At 56.7% G+C, this 17,558-nt stretch overlaps 1 protein-coding gene across 1 annotated transcript in view; it reads left to right on the top strand.

The window, feature by feature from the left end:
• CFAP74 (cilia and flagella associated protein 74) overlaps positions 1-17,558 on the top strand; it is a 63,707-nt gene that overhangs the window by 21,226 nt on the left and 24,923 nt on the right. Inside the window, exons 11-18 of the mRNA XM_034671243.1 lie at positions 705-909; positions 2,189-2,347; positions 3,544-3,717; positions 4,200-4,318; positions 6,755-6,821; positions 7,247-7,336; positions 15,404-15,568; positions 16,667-16,820. Of these exons, the coding sequence (XP_034527134.1) occupies positions 705-909; positions 2,189-2,347; positions 3,544-3,717; positions 4,200-4,318; positions 6,755-6,821; positions 7,247-7,336; positions 15,404-15,568; positions 16,667-16,820 (1,133 nt within the window). The remainder of the gene's footprint in view (positions 1-704; positions 910-2,188; positions 2,348-3,543; positions 3,718-4,199; positions 4,319-6,754; positions 6,822-7,246; positions 7,337-15,403; positions 15,569-16,666; positions 16,821-17,558) is intronic.

The following is a 17,558-nucleotide window of genomic DNA, read 5'->3' as shown; positions in this document are numbered from 1 at the left end:
CTGCCCCCAACCCCCCCCCCCAGGAGTGGGCTTCCCGAGATCCAAAGGTCAGTGTTCTGCCCCTGCCCGCCTCCTGCAGGACACGTCCCTCCTCCCACTCCCAGCTACCCCTAGCCCCCCAGCCCCAATCACAGTCACTGTCAGGGTCTACCCAAGGATGGCCTCCCAGCCATCTCACTGGGGACGGCATCTGTTGTCTGGGAGTCACTGTGCCCTGAGTGTCACCACAGGAGCATTGCCATCACCCCGTCCTGCTGGGGGCTCCCGGGGGCAGCTCCACGAGTCCCCTAGTCTGGTGCAGGCCTGGCACACAAGGGAGAGCCAAGGAGGAGCATCTGGGATGAGTGAGTGTGGCCTTGCTTTGTGCCTCAGCGGGAGTGCCCAGCTGCCGGCCTGGAAGCCAGGAGCAAGGGGCAGCTCCCGTGGGGTCAAGGTTTATTGTGGGGCCTGGGCCAGGCTGGGCTGGAATTTCAAGTCTTGGGTCTCTGGTCTGGCAGCCGTCCTGGCCTCATCTACTCCCTCAGGAGCGAGGGGCTCATGCCAGGACCAGCACCTTGCAACCCTGTGCCCAGGGAGGCTGGGCCTGTGCTCCTGGGAAGGGGCTCTTGAGTGCCGCTGAGCTGACCCGGGCCTCCTGGGGTCCCCGGACGCAGCTCACGTCTTGCGTCTCGCCTTCTCCGGACCCACGTGGCGTTTTCCCGCAGCACCTTTGAGGAGAAACAGAAGCTCAGAAAGCAGGAGATCGTCACGCGGATTTTGAAAGCAGCAGCTGAGGAGGAGACCCGGGAGAAGCAGCAGTCTGCCCCTGCCAGAGCCGCCGACCGGCCGCCTCTGCGGGCTAAGACGTGGAGCTATGTCACAGACGTCTGTGAAGGGAGGGACACAGCAGTCCTTTCCTGTCACCTGCTGGTGAGCCGGGGGCCCTTGCCCGTCTAATGCGCGCACCTCCAGGGGAGCAGACAGACGATTTGAGAGCCCGGGACCTTGAGCCATTGTATAAAGCCCTCCAGCTAAGATCCAGCAGGAGAAAATGCATGTCCTGCGCCAGGATGTCTCCTTTTCTTGTTCTCGGCACCTTCTTCCTCGGGCTGTCCTTGCTGGGAGGCCCCAACGGTGGGCGGGTGTGTCCTCTCCAAAGTGGGCGGGGTGGCAGGCCACGTGGCGTCAGACCCAGGTCTCCAGCATCTCACCCACGTGGGAGCCACCCCCTGGGGACAGCACTGCAGGTGGGGAAGCCTGTGGCCATGGTGTTGCCTACAACAAGGTTGGCTCAGGCCGCCTGACCGGTCCCTCCGTAACCGAGACAGGCCAGTGACCAAAGGCCAGTCCCGGGCCGAGGGGTACTGGTGCCTCCAGACACCCATGTCCTCCCTTTTGTGCATCCCTCATCCATTCATGCCTTCACCCCTACAAGGGCCGATGCCGTGCCGGCCCCCGGGCGGGTGACCTGTTTACCTGTCTCAGGGAGTGTGGGGCAGGGATACCAGGACTCCCCTCCTGAGCCCAGTGCAGCACTTCTGCCCTTGGCACCCCAGAACCTGAAGGTCCAGGTCACTGGACAAATGGCGCTGCCCGGAGAAGCCCCTCAGGCCTCTGCACTGGCCTCTACGGGGCCTTCGCTCTGTCTCAAGGTGGTTTCCAGTCTTGTCCTGTTTCCTAGCCCCGCCCCCACACCTCCAGGCCTTCACACCTGCTGCTTCCACCCCTGCCCCCTGGCCCCGTCCGGCCAGCTGCCCCCGGAGCCTACACTAGGTGTCCTGTGTTTCTCCGCGTCGACACCCGGTCTCCTTCCTTGGGAGCCTTTCACACGTTTGTGACAATGTCTCCACCGTCTACGTGTGATGTCCCCTGGAGGGAGGTTGCACCCCAGCCCCACCGAAGCCCAATCCCAGGACCAGGCACCTCCAGGTGGTAACCATGAAGGACAAACATTAGAAACAATGCAAAACTAGGTCCATAAATTAGTATCTTGTGGACTCTTGTGGGTGTTGGAGAAAAATATTTAGTGCTGTATAAAGATACTAATATTTTAAATGGGAAAAGTTATGAAACAGGCTGTGTTCTAGTCCCCAGGTAAAGAGAAAAAGATGTGCCCAAGGGGCTCACGATGAGGGTTAGTTTCTTCTCCCTGATCTGTAGAGTCTCTGTTTTCCGTAATTAGCTACTGAATTCCTTTCCCCGATGGCAGGACAGTGACGGGGCCGCACACCCCAAAGCCCCTCGGTCACTGGTAGCCATTTCCAGTGAGTCCGTCCAGGGGGACCCCGGGAACACCAGCTGGGAAGGTGACTCTCTGGCTGAGCCGGAGATCCCCGGGCTCTGGAAGGACGACCGTAAGCCGTACCAGGTAAGCGCTCCCTGCTTCCAGGCTGCGAGGTTGGGGGCGCCTGGCACCTGCTGGCCTAGAGCCGAGACGCAGAGAGAGCCCCTTGCCTGGTCACACATCCCTCTGGGGGTCACCATTATTTGTGCCATTTGAGGAAATGCTGCTTCCTATCGCGCGTTTCAGAACCTTCCTTTTGGCCTGATTTAAAAACCTAGAGAAACGACGGGGCACCTGGGTGGCTCAGTCGTTGAGCGTCTGCCTTTGGCTCAGGGCGTGATCCTGGCATTCTGGGATCGAGCCCCACGTCGGGCTCCTCTGATAGGAGCCTGCTTCTTCCTCTCCCACTCCCCCTGCTTGTGTTTCCTCTCTCGCTGGCTGTCTCTCTCTGTCAAATAAATAAATAAAATCTTTAAAAAAAAAAAAAACCTAGAGAAACGAGGCATCTAGGTGGCTTGGTCAGCTAGGCCTCCGACTCTTTTTTTATTTTGCTTTGTTGCTACTGAAATGTTAGCTCTTTATTTTATTTTTTTAAGATTTATTTATTTATTTGAGAGAGAGTAAGAAAGAGAGAACACGGGGAGCAGAGGGAGAGGGACAAGCAGATTCCCCACTGAGCACGGAGCCCGACCTGGGGCTCGATCTCTCAACCCCAAGATCATGACCTGAGCCAAAATCAAGGGTCAGATGCTCAGCCAATGGAGCACTGAGGTGCCCCCACCCAGCACAGAGCCTGTGTAAGACTCTCTGTCCCCGGGGGCCTGGGTGGCTCAGTCAGTTAAGCATCAGCCTTCAGCTCAGGTTGTGATCCCGGGTCCTGGGATCGAGTCCCACGTCAGGATCCTTGCTCCACGGGGAGCCTGCGTCTCCCTCTCCTTCTGCTCCTCCCTTGCCAAAAAAATATAAATAAATAAATAAAAACAGATAAACTACTCAAAAATCTAGAAAACTCCACCCTGCTGTTACTTCCCAGAAATCTGCCAGAACCCTGAACGTGTCTACTCTGCCCATCTTTCCTTTTTCTCTGAAGTAAGGGCCGCCCTCCTCGCTATCATCGCAGCTCTCTAAGGGGCCTGCCAGACGGTGCACGCTGTCCCCTGCCCTGGCTGCTCTGGGTCCTGGCTCTGTGCCGCTAACTTCTGCAGCCCCCGAGCTGCCCTCGGCCCTGCTGGGCCTGGGCTCGCCCTCGAGTGTCAGCCGCTGCTTCTCTGGGACCTCAGGTGCCCAAAGAGGATGTGGACCGGAAGCCTGTGGGCGGGACGAAGATGGACAAGGACATCCTGGCCCGCACCATGGAGAAGCTGCACAGCAGAGTGACCCACAAGCAGGTGGCGTCCGGGCGCGAGTTCAGAGGTCGCCCCTTCAACAGCAAACCCAAGCTCATCCACTTCAAGGTGAGCCCCGAGAGCGCCCCCGGCTCTGCCGGCCTGCCCTGGAGCTGAGGGTGTTTGGGGGGGCCAGACACCAGCCCCGGGAGGCCCTCGTCCCAGGGGACAGCCTCCCTGGGAAGGCACAGTGAGGGGCCAGTGCTCACGCGTAGTCACAGTCACCAGACTCGGCAGGAGAGGGGCTGGCGGGCTCCTGGGACGGCACATGGTCCTGAGTCCGTCACACAGAGTCAGGCGCCAGCCCCGGGCCCCACGCTGTCCGAGGTCCCCAGGAAGCCGTTTCCCGCTCCCGCTCTCCCTGCTCTTCGTGTGTCTCCAGAGGGGCCCTTCCTAAGTCGGGAAACCTTGGGAGTTGTTCCTGGTCGTCCCCGAGACCTTCCTCGCGTCGTCGGCTCGCTGGCCATCTGGGGACACACGAGAGGCTGCCACGCCTGCGCACAGGCGGCTTCCCTCCGACACGCTCAGGATAACTTCTCTGGCTCTTCCAGGATTTTGATCTTGGCAAAGTGTACAAGAAAAAGGTCACGTTGATAAACGCCACCTACACCATTAACCACTGCAAGCTGGTCGGGGTGGAGGAGCACCTCCGGGACTTCATCCACATCGAGTGAGAGGCTGGCGGGCGCGGGGCCGGGGGGCGGGCGCCTGCGTGGCTGACAGCCGTGCACGGTCTGTGCGGCGCATCCCGCCTGGGGGCGGCCCTGTGTGTCTGCTCGCGTTGACGGGGTCTGAGGCCATCCCCAGTGTGTGTGATCAGGGGTGTGGCGGCCACATCTCCTTCTCTGTCTGTGTTTTGGTGTCGCCCACTCTGGGTAAGATGTCCCTCCAGCCGTCTTTCTGTGTCCATGCCGTCACCGTGCTTCCGTGTCCTCCTTCTATGACCCCACTGCTGCATGACCTGGATCTTTCACGTCTGTCTGTCCCCTTTAATGCTTGCTCTTCCCTGCTTTATCTTTTCCCTCATTTTTCTCATGCTGACCCCATGTGTCTGCTGCAATGTCTGTCTTTGCTCCTGCTCCTTAGCATGTTGCCTTTGGTTTTAAGAAACCTCTTCCTGGTTTCTGCCAGCTTTTAGTTGATGTGTTTGGAGGCCCACGATGACCCAGGATGGCTCTAGGACTCCTGGCAGGAGTGCGTGGGTGCAGGCTGGTCCCCACCGCCCATCCCCACGACCCGTCCCTGCGATCCGTGCTTGCTGACCTGGGCTCTGGTCAGCTTCTCCCACACAGGACACGCTGTTCTCTTCCAGGGGCTGCTGTAGGGCTGGGATCTGCATTCCCTCTCCTCTCTTTCCGGCAGTGTTCTGGACTCTTCCGCTAACTGCAAAGGCTTGCATGGGCAGAGTGTGGCCGGAAACTGCTGCTCAGCACCACTGTTCTGTCGGGCAGTCATGTTGGAGGTGCAGGATTTACCTCTGGGGGGGGCCTCAGGGGCCCAGACTCGGGGTGTCCGTTCCCTCAGCACCCGAAGCGCTCCCCGCTGGGGCTGGAGCTGGAATCCCTGTGCTGAGGTATCGCTTTCCATCTTCCTGGTCCTGTGGCTGCCACTGCAAAGTCAGCTTTCAGCCCGAAGTTACAGCCCCTGGGTTTGTCTGGCTTCCCTCTGGTCGCCTTGAGACGTCCCTGTGTTAGGGGTCCTGTGGCTCCCCCGCGTTGTGTCAGGTGTGGACTGGTTTTCTTAGATGCATTAGGGCTCACTGAGGACTCAGACCTCCGAACAGCTGTGGACGTCTCTCCAGCTGTGTGTCCAGGTGTGTTCTCCACTCTGACACTCAGTCGGCCCTTCTCTCTCTGTGTCTAACTGGCTATTGAAATTGTCACCAAGGGGCGCCTGGGTGGCTCAGTCGTTAAGTGTCTGCCTTTGGCTCAGGTCATGACCCCAGCATTCTGTCTTCTGTGATCGAGCCCCGCATCAGGCTCCCTGCTCAGCGGGGAGCCTGCTTCTCCCTCTCCCACTCCCCCTGCTTGTGTTCCCTCTCTCGCTGCCTCTCTCTGTCAAATAAATAAACAAAATCTTAAAAAAGAAAAAAAGGAAGGAAGGAAGGAAGGAAGGAAGGAAGGAAGGAAGGAAGGAAGGAAGGAAGGAAGAAGGAAAGGAAGGAAGGAAGGAAGAAAAACTGCCACGGAGTCTCTTGTTTCGGTGGCCGTACCTCTCACCTGCAGAAGCCCTGCACCCTACCTCAGGCGGGCAGCTGCTTCCTGACGGCGTCTTGCTCCTTCCTCACGTCTGGGATTCTCTGTTTCTGTCTTTGACCATTTTAACCCGACATCTTTTAACGTCCCCATTCGATCCTTCTCTTGTCCGAGGCTCTTGGAGTTTGGCCCTGCTGTCTGCACGTGTGTTGTTGGCGTCCGCGTGTCCGTTATGAGGGAATCCCAACTTCTCACCAGAGGGACTCTGCCCCTCCGGGGTCTCTGTGATGTGGCATCAAAAACCTTCCCTCCCAACCAGAGAACTTTTGGATTTGCTTCTGCCTGGTGCCATGGGGTCATTACCAGCCAGGCGGAAAACACTTAAGTTTTTAGCTTGTATCTTTCTAATCCAAGCACCTTAGTTAAAATCCAGCCTTGTGAAAATACACCCCACATTAGAAATTCTCTGGGAGCTCCTTTTCCTCACTCATGATCCAGCCCAAGACCGGCTGACTGCCCTCGAATCTCCCTGTGAAAATGGGGCTCTTTCCCCGGACCTTTCCCTGAAAGTGGGGTTCAGAGGGTCCCAGCTGTGTGCAGGGTCAGTGCCAGCCCCCTACCTGGCTCACACCCCTCACGCTGGGGTTAAAACCCTGCCCTTGGTTCCAGGCAGGCACATGTATGTCCCCCGGGAACCGTGGCACCCGCCCCCTCCCTCACTTCACACACATGCAGGTGTTACTTGAGGGTCTCCTGGGACTTGGGGCGCAGCACCCAGGATAGGCAGGAAGGGTCCAGAAGACCCACTCAGTCCTGCTCCAGGCCGTGGCTCTTGTGCACAGTTCATTTCAGCCCAACCGCACCTTCCCAGTTGGTCTGATTACGTATCCCCTGGATGGTTCTACCTGCAGCTTTGATCCCCCTGGTCCCATGTCAGCAGGGATGTCCTGTGAAGTACTTGTCACCTTCAAGCCCATGGTGAGTGTCTGTTCCAAAACCAGATGATGTAAAGGGACTTCTCTCCGTCGTGATGGGTGGTGGGTGGGACGGGGTCTCTGCTGCCCCTTGGGCTCTGCAGACACTGATGTGGTGATGGAGGAGGGACACACAGGCCTCAGTAGGGGTCACACAGGCCCCTGTTCTATTTCCAAACATTTTCAGCTGTGTTCCTGATGCTAGGAAGGATTGCAGGGCTGCCCTGATGGTTTGCTAGCCTGCGGGGTGATCTGGTGTGTTCTTGGGTCAAAACGGGGCGTGTTAGACTGTTCTCATGGGCCCTGGCCAGTGCGAGGCTCCTCCCAGCTGTGGCCACGCCCAGGTCCGGCCCCTGGTTCTGGAGCCACGGCGTGTGTCCCTGGGTAAAGTTACAAACGTTAGGGTGGTTGGGGTGTCTTATTTTTTAGATAAACAAGGATCTGGAAGGAAACGTCTCATTTATGGCTCAGACGGGCGGATTTTCTGTTCCGCTGAAGTGCTCCACGAAGAAATGTGCGGTAAGTCCAGAGATGCCGAGCCAGCGAGGCCCTGGTGACAGGTGCGCGGTGCGTCCCGGGCCCAGGCTTCACGCCACTCAGGTGAGGTGAGGCTGTGGCAGAGCCGGCGCAGGTGAGAGCTCGCAGACCGCTCTGAGAGGGTGAGCGCTCACATGGACGCGGGGAAGCCAGGGCCGCGTCCTGCCCCATGGAGCCCAGACTGTGGGAGACCTTAGGTCATCTCAGGAGACGCCGGTCCCCTCGGCAGCTGTGTGATGTCCCCCCAGTTTGCCTTGTAAACTATACGCACCGTGCGGTACGTCACATCTGCAGGCCTGATAACTGAAATTCGCACCCTTGGACCACCTTCCCCCGCCTCCCGCAGCCACCACTCTGCTGTCCGTGTCTATGAGCTTGGGTTTCTTCGATTCCACACACAAGGGAGGTCGTACGGTGCTTGTCTTTCTCTGTCTGGCTTATCTCACTTAACACAGTGCCCTCAAGGCCCGTCCATGCTGTTCCAAATGGCAAGATTTCCTTCTTCTTTATCTGTTCATCCGTTGACAGATGTTCAGGCTGTCCCCACTGGTTGGTTATCGTAAGTCCTGTTGCTGTGACTATGGGGGTGCAGATGTCATTTTGAGTGACTGGTTTCATTTCCTTTGGATGTATTGCTGGAAGTATATTGCCGATCGCACAGTAGCTCTATTTTTAACTTTTTGAGAAAACTCCACACTGTTTTCCAGAGTGGCTGCACCAGCTCACATCCCCACCAACAGTGCACGAGGGCCCCACTTTCTCCACGTCCTCATCAACACCTTTTGTTTCTGGTGTTTCTAATTCCAGCCGTTCTGACAGCTGGGAGGTAATAACTCATTGTGGTTGGGCTCGAATTTCCCTGATGATGAGTGGTGTTGAGTAATTTCCATGTGCTTTTTGGCCGTCCACATGTCCCCTTTAGAAGAGTGTGTGTTGGGGTGTGGAGAAGAGCTGCGACCCCAGGGATCACCCCCTGATGGCTCCATAGTAAGAAATGCCTTAATTTTATTCTCTATTTAAAAAAAAAGAAAAATGTCTGTTCAGATCCCCTGCCCATTTTTAACCGAACTATTTGTCTTTTTACTATTGAGTTGTGTGAGCTCTTTATATATTTTGGATGGCAAATATTTTCTCCCATTCTGTAGGTTGCCTTTTCATTTTGTCTGCCTTTGTTGTGCAGAACTGATTCTTTTTAAAATCTTTTAATGTATTTTTAAATTTTTATTACTGAAGCATCATTGACATACAACGTTATGTTAGTTTGAGGTGTACGACATTGATTCGACCGTTCCACACATGACTCCATGCTTCTCATGGTACTTGTAGTCACTGCTAATCCTTTTTTTAATTAAGAAAAATTTCAAACGTAAGGAAAAGCAGAAAAAATAGCTCTCATCACCCGTGTGCTGCCCGGATCCCATCTCTCGCCTTCGCCACATTTGCTTGGTCTCTCTGTCTGTTTTGCTGATCCACTTCCACTGAACCAGCAATATTGTAACACCAACACCCCACCCTTATAAAACTTCCGCGGGCATCTGGAATAAAGAAGGAGATTGTCCTGCAGAAACCACCTATCACGGCCCCTCCTGAGTGAACAAGTCAGCACTTCCTGCCATGGTGCTATGTAACAAACCACTCCCAAATTCAGCAGCTGATCGCAGCGGCAAGTGTTGTGTCTCACAGCCACAGATGTGCAGGCGGGGCTCTGCTGGGCAGCTTGGTCCAGGCTGCAGGCGAACGGGCAGCCGCTTCCCTGGCAGAAACTTCTCATGCGCAAAGACCGTGGCCCAGGAAATGAGGGCCAGCCCCACGAGCACATTTCAGACCACCCTCGTCTCATGTACCAACAATGATGACAAAAGGAAGTCACGTGCAACGTCCTCCATCAGAGGGGCAGAGAGAGAAGCCCCCTCTCTGTGGCAGCGCCCGGTCCCATGTGCCAGCAGCCCCATACCACCTCCCGTCACTGGGACACCCCGCAGAGAGTTTATGATCTCAGCCGTGTGTAAGTCCCCACTCCAGTAGATTACAAACAGTCATAACGGGCAGGCCCCACCACCATGACCTCCAGAGCTCTCCCACCTTCCAGAATGAAGCTCTGTCTCCGTGCGGCACTTACCCCGCCCCTGCCCGGCCCGGGCGCCTCCTCACCACCTTCCATCTCTAGGGACTTCAGTGCTCTCAGTGCCTTATGGAAGTGGAATCACGTGGTATTTGTCTTCTGTGACTGTCCTCAGGAGTCGTCCACGTTGCTGTGTGTGTCAGAACGTCCGTCCCCGTCGAGGCCGACAGGTGCAGAGGCCATGCTTCCATCCTGCCGCCCCTCGCTCTCCTGTGCTTCGTTCCCTGCATTGATGTCTTTTGTGTTTAGTTCATTTTTTTTACGGTCAGATATTGAAACTCCTTCCCATTTCCTTTTGTGCACACCCTGTAGCTCTTTCCTTTGTGGTTACCGAGGGCTTGCATCTGACATCCGGAAGCTAAAGCACCCCGATTTGGACTTAGGGCAGCTTCGGTTCAGTGGTTTGTAGACGGTCTGCTCCTTACAGCTCGGCACCCACCCCGTTCCCGTGTTAATGTCCCAGAATTACATCTGAGTGACTATGTGTGCAAAACCACAAACTCATAATGTTTGAAATGCTTAGGTCTCTTCATTTACGTAGAGAACAAATGTGGATCACAAACCAAAGTGACAATAACATTAGCTTTTAGTCTAAAACACGTGCCTTAAAAAAAAAAAGCATTAGTCTCTTAAATTGTGTAGAGAACAAAACCCACAGTTAAAGCACCATGACAAGGGCACTAGCTTTTACGTCTCCCGTGCGCCCCCATGTACTGAGGCTGTATTTCTCCTGGTGGCTCCAAGTGACAGTCCCCATGTCTCCGTTTGGCCTCCAGCCTCCGGGCACATTACCTGCAAGGCCCTCAGCTTTTGTTCATCTGGGCAAGTCTTGGTTTCCCTCACTTTGGGAAAGACAGTTTCGCTGGAGAAGGGCTTTTGATTGTCGGTTTTTCCCTGTTGGCCGTTTGTACCCGTCGGCCCACTGCCTTCTGGCCTCCAGAGTTTCTGAAATGGGCTGGCGACGCTCCTGTGGCCTCGTGTGCACTGGGCCGCCTCTCTCCCGCTCTGTCTCAAAGGTTTGGTTATAACGTGTCCCTGGGTGGGTTTTTGGGTTCATCTTACTCAGAGTTCAGAGAGCTTCTTTGACATTTATATTCATGTCTTTCATCGAACTTGGGCATTTCGGGCCATATTCCTTGTCTCCTGCTGCTGGGACCCCCGTGACGCAGATGCTGGTCCGCTGGTGGTGGGCCGCCCGCAGTCGCCCGGCCTCACTCGCTTTGTTTCAGACTCGACACCCCGTTGTCCTATCTCTAAGTCCCCTGCGTCTTTCTCCAGCCTGCCACTGGTGCTGACGCCAAGACCAGTCTCCCAGTAATGCAGCGACAGCCCACACCGTGTCTGGAACCCCAGCGAGCGCGGCAGTTGCCTCACAGTCGTAGCAATGCCCACGCCTCCTGCCTGAAGCAGCCCCTTCCTTGGGCTGGACAAGTCTCCCAAGGCAGGTGTGCTTCCTGGGTGTCACCTCCTGGGCCTCCCGTCCCACAAGGGCCGGGAGTGCTGTTTTCTGTACTAGTTGTTGCTCTCTCTATGTGTTCACTTGTTTACTAGTCTTAGTGTAAGGAGGAGTTGGCACCATTATCACTTGCGATGGTGGCAAGTTAGGTCCTCTTTCTTCCTGTTTCCTCATGGATTTGTGGGTTTTGTGGATTCCACGTGTTTTGATTGTTTAGTTTCCATTCTTGGCGCTCCCATTGCCCCACCGTGGCCGTGGCAGCCCTGGGCCACTGGTTGGGTTCACACACAGCCTGTGCACTGTGTCCCCCAGCTGTGGCAGCTCTGCTGGTGGCTGCCGGGCCTCACTGAGGCCGTGGAGAGCTGATGTTTGCCGTGGCCTCCTGCCTCCAGGACAACCACCACTCCTGGGCTTGCAAGCTGCCCCCCATACCGCGTGGCCACTGCCTTCTCCTCAGAGTGGCCCACGGCATGGGGCACACTGCTTGCTGGGGAGTGGAGCCTCAGAAAGCGAGTACGTGGTGGAGTCAAGCTTCAGACCCTGGACTCAGCCATGGGAGAAGGTCAGGCACCAGGAAGCCTTGCTCCCCTGCGTGGCAAGGCCTTGGGTTCCTTTCTGGATGGACCTGGAAAGCACTCATCTGCGGCCTGGCCCGTCACCAAGCACATAGAAGGCCAGCATCCTGCAGTCCAGTATGCCCAGCACAGGGTCCTCGTGTCCTCCGGGCTCCTCTGCACTTTGGTCATGAAGTCATCGTGTGGAGCTGCTGTGACAAAGGTGCCCCAGACTGTAGCTTGGCTAAGCAAGGACTTGTTTCTGCCCCAGAGTTGAGGGTCTGGCTGGCGTGCTGCCCTGCCACCCTCAAAAAATGGCTTCCAAGGTATTGTCCCTTCCCAGTCAGAGGGAAGGGGGAAAGCGAGGTCCTCCGCATGAGCCGGAAGTGATGGTCACGTGGCGACCCCTGGCCGCAAGGTAGATGGGGCAGTAGAGCCTACCGGGCAGCTCCGTGTCCCGCTGAAGCTCCGGGCTTTGTCATGATCAGGAAGAGGGGAGAACGGCTAGAGGGGCACAAGGGGGCCCCGCAGGGCAGCCCTCCAGCCACCCAGTTTCACGTGTGACCTGGTGTCACTCCCACACTCAGAACACACAGCCCCTTCCCAGGACAGCAACCCAGGCCCACCCACGCCCTGCCTCCAGCCCCGCATGTTTGGGGAGGCCCCTTCTATCCAGATGGGGCTTCTGGAAGTCTGGTGACCTGTCACCAGGAGACAGGTCACCTGCCACACACGAATACACACACATTCGTATTCACGCACCCCCAAATGCACACACGCACACAAGTGCACACCCATATACACACACACAGGCTGCTGTGGTCTCCCTCAGCAGCTTCTGTCCTGCAGGGGCACAGAGGAGAGTGGGGCCCCTGGGCTTCCAAACTCGGGGCCCACAAAAGCCTCACGGGGGGGGCACCTGGGTGGCGCAGCGGTTAAGCGTCTGCCTTCAGCTCAGGGCGTGATCCCGGCGTTCTGGGATCGAGCCCCACATCAGGCTCCTCCGCTGTGAGCCTGCTTCTTCCTCTCCCACTCCCCCTGCCTGTGTTCCCTCTCCGCTGGCTGTCTCTATCTCTGTCAAATAAATAAAATCTTTAAAAAAAAAAAAAAAAGCCTCACGGGGAGGCAGCCTGCGCACGACATTCTTAGCCAGCACCCAGATGGCCAGTTGCCAGCCGGCCATGAGGGCGAGGGGAGGCGTGCCCTGGAGGGCGTGCTCCCTCCCTGGAAGGAAGCGCCTAGAGCACACTGATGTCACGGGGATGGCGGCCACCTTGCCAGACCCTCTGAGCGTGAGTGTGTCCTTTCGATCCTCATGGCTCCCCAGCGAGGGAGATGTAGCTCGGCTTTTTCTTAAATGACTCTTTTTTAGAATAGTTTCAGCATTACAGAAAAAATGCAATCCTAGCTAACTCCACAGCCAGGTTCCCCAGTAAGCTCTTCTGTCACTGAGTCACGGTTATTAAAATTATTAACCAATATTGACATCATGATTATCGTTTGCTGAAGAAGACACGTTGTTCGAATTTCCGTGGATGTTACCTAACGGCCAGCTTCTGTGCTGGCATCACACCCTGCGTAACACATTCCTTATGGCGGCTGTTCCGCGTGGGTCCTCGCGGCTGTGAAAGTTTCTGAGACTCTCTTTTTTGATGACCTTGACAATTCGGAGGCATGCCAATCGGTGATTGTGTAGACTGTTCCTCCGCTGGGATCTGTGTGAAGTTTCCCTCATGAGTGGACTGAGGTGGTGGGTTTGGGGAGGAGGACAGCAGGCGTTCTGGCCGACTCACGTCGAGGGCACGCACTACCACCAGGCCTCGCAGTGCGATGTGACCCCCGTCACCTGACTCGGGGTGGCCGCCAGGTTTCCTCACTGTGGTGTTTCTCCCCTGCCGCCCGTCTGCCGGACCGTGCCCTGTGGGAGGCCTCGAGGGCGGGCGGCGCGCCCCGGCTCACTGAGGACTGAAGAGCCGCGTGAATTCTTTGGAATTCTTCTGTAAGGGAGATCAATCTCTCCCACATTCATTGGTTTATGAAATCATTTCTTTATTTCACTCTTTGAATTAGAATCAAATACAACTTCTTGTTGCTGCTCACGTTTTTCCTGGGAGTAGCTCGGGTAGCTCCCATGTCCCCCCCACGCACGGCCGTGACTGTCCTGTGTCCCCCCCACGCACGGCCGTGACTGTGTTCAGAACTTCTGTCTTGGAGCGCTTCTAGGCTCATGTGCACACCTCCCGCCCCCGTCCTAGAGTGAGTCCTTTCTCCAGATAGCCCAGTTCCTCGCGCTGGAGAGCCCCTGGGGGGCACCGTCGGTTAAGCTTCGGGCTCTTGATTTCGGCTCAGGTTATGATCTCAGAGTCGTAAGATTGAGCCCCGCGTCGGACTCCGTGCTCAGCGCAGAATCTGCTTCAGACTCTCTCTCTCCCCCTCCCTCTGCCCCTCCCTCCCCTGCTCGCGTGCACATGCGTGCTGTCAAATAAATATATCAATCTTTAAAAAAAAGAAAGGAAAGAGACTGGTATCCGCACAGAAGGTGTGGCCATTGCTGCTGGCACGTGGGCGCTTCCAAACCTTCATCCTGGCACCTCGCCCTCTAACGCAGGACCGCACGGACCATCCCAGCCTCTTCCCCTTGCTTACCTGTGAATCCTGGTCCAACAGCGAGAACACGGCTCCCCGCACCCCCTATGCCCTGGTCATTCAGCCCAGCGCCCTGCAGTGTGAATGGGCAAAGCCCACCCTGTGGGCACAGCGCTCCCACCCAAGCCCCATGCTCCACACCCAGAGCGGGGGCCTTCAGCCCACAGGCTCCACGCCTCCCCGGAGTCAGTTCAGCACCTTTTCCTTACTCTCTAGTCAGGTTGTTTCTTCAAATTGTGACCAAGAGACATTGTTTTGTGACATCCCGCATCCCATCCTGAGATTTCCTCAAACTCCCAAATGGTATATTTTTCAATAGACTTGTTTATTTAGAGCAACTTTGGGCTGCATCAGACTCCCGGGGAGCTGCAAAGGGTTCCCACGTGCCCCGCCCCCGCCGTCGCCCTCCCCCCATTTGTGACAGCGGACGCTGGGCTTGGCCCAGGCGCCGTGTCCCAGGGTGCGTGGTCTGCAGTGGGGTCCCGCGCGGCTGTGCGTTCTGTGGTTAAGACAAAGCGCTAATGACGTGTCATCACCACGGTAGTCACACGGAATGTTTTCGCCGCCCCCGGATCCCCGGTGCTCCGCCTACTCATGCCTCCCTCCCCTCAAACTGCTGGCAACCGCTGATCTCTTTACTGTCCCCTTAATTTTGCCTTTTCCGGAACACCATACATTCCAGAATGCCATACAGTTGGAATCACGGTATGTACCTTTTTCAGGTTCTTTCCCTTCGTAATGTACACTTGAGATTTCTCTGTCTTTTCAGGGCTTGATTGCTCATTTCTTTTTAGCTAACTTGACTTCTTAGATTGGCACTCGGGAGCTCCCAACTTATCATGATCATTCCACAAACCAGCGATTTCTAGGATGTGGACTATGTCCCTGAGGCGTTCAAAGGCCCCGCTGGAACCAGACACAGGACTTGGCCTTGCGCAAGAGGAAGGGGCCAGGGCGCCTGGGTGGCTCAGTCATTAAGTGTCTACCTTCAGCTGAGGGCATGATCCCAGGGTCCTGGGATCGAGTCCTGCATCGGGCTCCTCCACTGGGAGCCTGCTTCTTCCTCTCCCACTCCCCCTGCTTGTGTTCCCTCTCTCGCTGGCTGTCTCTATCTCTCTCTCTCTGTCAAATAAATAAATAAATAAATAAATCTTTAAAAAGGGGGGGAGGGGCCAGAGCTCCTGGGTCCCCTCAGGGCTGCAGGGCAGCAGATGGGAGAGGAGAGCTTGCCTAGCACAGTCACCCTGGCTCCTCCCTGGGTCTTTCGGCAGCTGTCCCTTGACAAGGAGCTCATCGACTTTGGCAGCTATGTGGTGGGGGAGACCGCGTCCCGGACCATCACGCTGACCAACATCGGGGGCTTGGGCACCAAGTTCAAGTTTCTTCCGGCATCAGAGTCCTATGAGTTGGACGTCTCCCAGTCGGTCATGAAAACAGTGAGTGTGTTGCCCGCTCCAGATCGTTAGCCGTGGCTATGCAGCCAGGGGCGGTGTGTGATGCCTCCCCCCACCCGAGACGGTCCTGTGAGTATCAGTGATAGGAAGGAGTCTGTCGACACAGGGCTGGGTGTCATCGTCAGGCCAAGTGGAGGAGGTCGGGCTCTGTAAGGGGACACCTGGAGCCACCTGGCAGGTGCAGCGGCAACGGGACACTGACCCCGCTCCAGTGTGTGGCGACTGACAGGGCAGTGGCCAGGATTCCAGGCCTGAGAGCCGCAGGGGACCCACCTTTCTCCTGATGCACCTGTGAAGTCCTAGCTTGGGGCAGGCCAGCCAAGAGCACATGGCCTGAAAGCCACAGCAGACCCTGCCCACTCCTGCGCCTTTTCCAAAGGCGCAAGGTGAGCCAGTCTTTTCATGGGAAGGCTGTGCAGACGTGCTAAGTGAAGGGAAACAATCTCAGAGTGACACAGGTGGGACTCCATCTGTGGAAACAACTTCCGTCACACCCCTGGACACTGGGAGGTCTTTTGGGGCTGAGGACAGGTGGGAGTCCCTACAAGAAGCCCTGAACTACTTTGCAGTTTTGGTCCAGTCATGAAGGGCTCTCAGCAAAGGCCCTGGAAGTGTCTCCTGCAGGGAGGGATGGGACCAATGGGGTGGGGGAAGAGGTAGGAGGGGCTGGGGTGTGAACCCAGAGCAGGGCCAGGAGAATGGGGGTGCTGCAGGCTGGGTGTCTGAGCTGCAGCCAGGAGAGTGTGGGGCCTGGGGCACTCACCCCACGTGGAGAGAGGAGCCAGGTGTCCCAGGAAAGGAGGGCAGAGTGTCGGCATGGAGGGAGACCGTGGAATGGGCTGCATGCCAGAGCCCAGAACGCAGCAGGACCCGAGACCCGTCAGTGCCCGTGGAGAAGCAAGGCGGGCCAGCCTGGGCTAGAGACAGGCGTTCGGGCCCTGAGCCCCTGGGACAGAAGGAGCCGGGGAGCAAGATCATGGCCGGGCTCTCCGCATGGCTCTCCTGGCAACGGGGCTCTGGGCATTTGAGTGGGAAAGTAAATAGGAAACTGCCAGTAAGAGTGTCTTGTTCCCTTTTTAGAGCAGCCTATTCACAGATGAAGATAACGTTAAAATCACCACCAGCATTTCTGAGCAACAGATCGAGGGCAACGAGTCCTCTCCCACACACATGCCAAGCTGGAAGGAGTCTGGGAAGCAGGACAGCAAGGAGCAGGAAGAGGGGCGCCCCACAGGTGAGCTGGGACTTGCGGGGGGCAGGCTTCGGGAGCACCCAGAACATGTGCTGCCTCCTGGGAGGCTCTGCTGAGCCCGCGTGGCCACGGGCCTGGACTGTGCCGTCTTTTTCTAGGACTCCGAGTTAAGTGATAGTAAACAAGGGAATATATACATTCAAACAAATACTGGTTGTGGACTGGATTGCAACTTGCAGTGACAGTTAAGCTAGCAGAATATTTAAAGGAACTCCCAGCTTTGGACCACCAGGCTGGCCATGGAAGGCTTGGGGTCCTTGTTGGGACAGTTGAGTAGTCCTGTCCCAGGGGTGCAACTGCTGGACGGAGGGAGGGGGCCGGGGAGAGAGGAAGACCGGGAGGCTGTGCTGAAGGGTCCTGGGGGCGCTGGGCTGTCTCGGGCCGCCCCCAGCTCTGCTAGTACACAGCAGCGCATAACCTGTGAGGACAGTTTACGGAAGAGTCAAGAGACGGGGGGCTCCCTGCCAACAGCCCCGAGCCCCTGGCGGGAGAAGGAAGAGCACTCCCCGGAGTTGGCACTGTTCCTATCACCTCCCTGCCTCCCTGGACAGTTTCCCTTCCACACGTATCCAGAGACGGCGGGTTTCTCCTGTTTCAGCCTCATAGAAGCAGAGCCTGGAGTAATCCTGTTGCTCAGGCCGCCGTGGGAGCTGTTCTTCCCGTTTCCGCCACTGTGTGGCGTCCGCTTTCATGGACACACCTCAAGTCACAGACCCGCTG

Source organism: Ailuropoda melanoleuca, chromosome 11 (assembly GCF_002007445.2).
Source record: "Ailuropoda melanoleuca isolate Jingjing chromosome 11, ASM200744v2, whole genome shotgun sequence".
NCBI lineage: Eukaryota > Metazoa > Chordata > Mammalia > Carnivora > Ursidae > Ailuropoda > Ailuropoda melanoleuca.
Note: the sequence above shows the minus strand (reverse complement) of the source record. Positions and strands in the feature narration are given on the sequence as shown.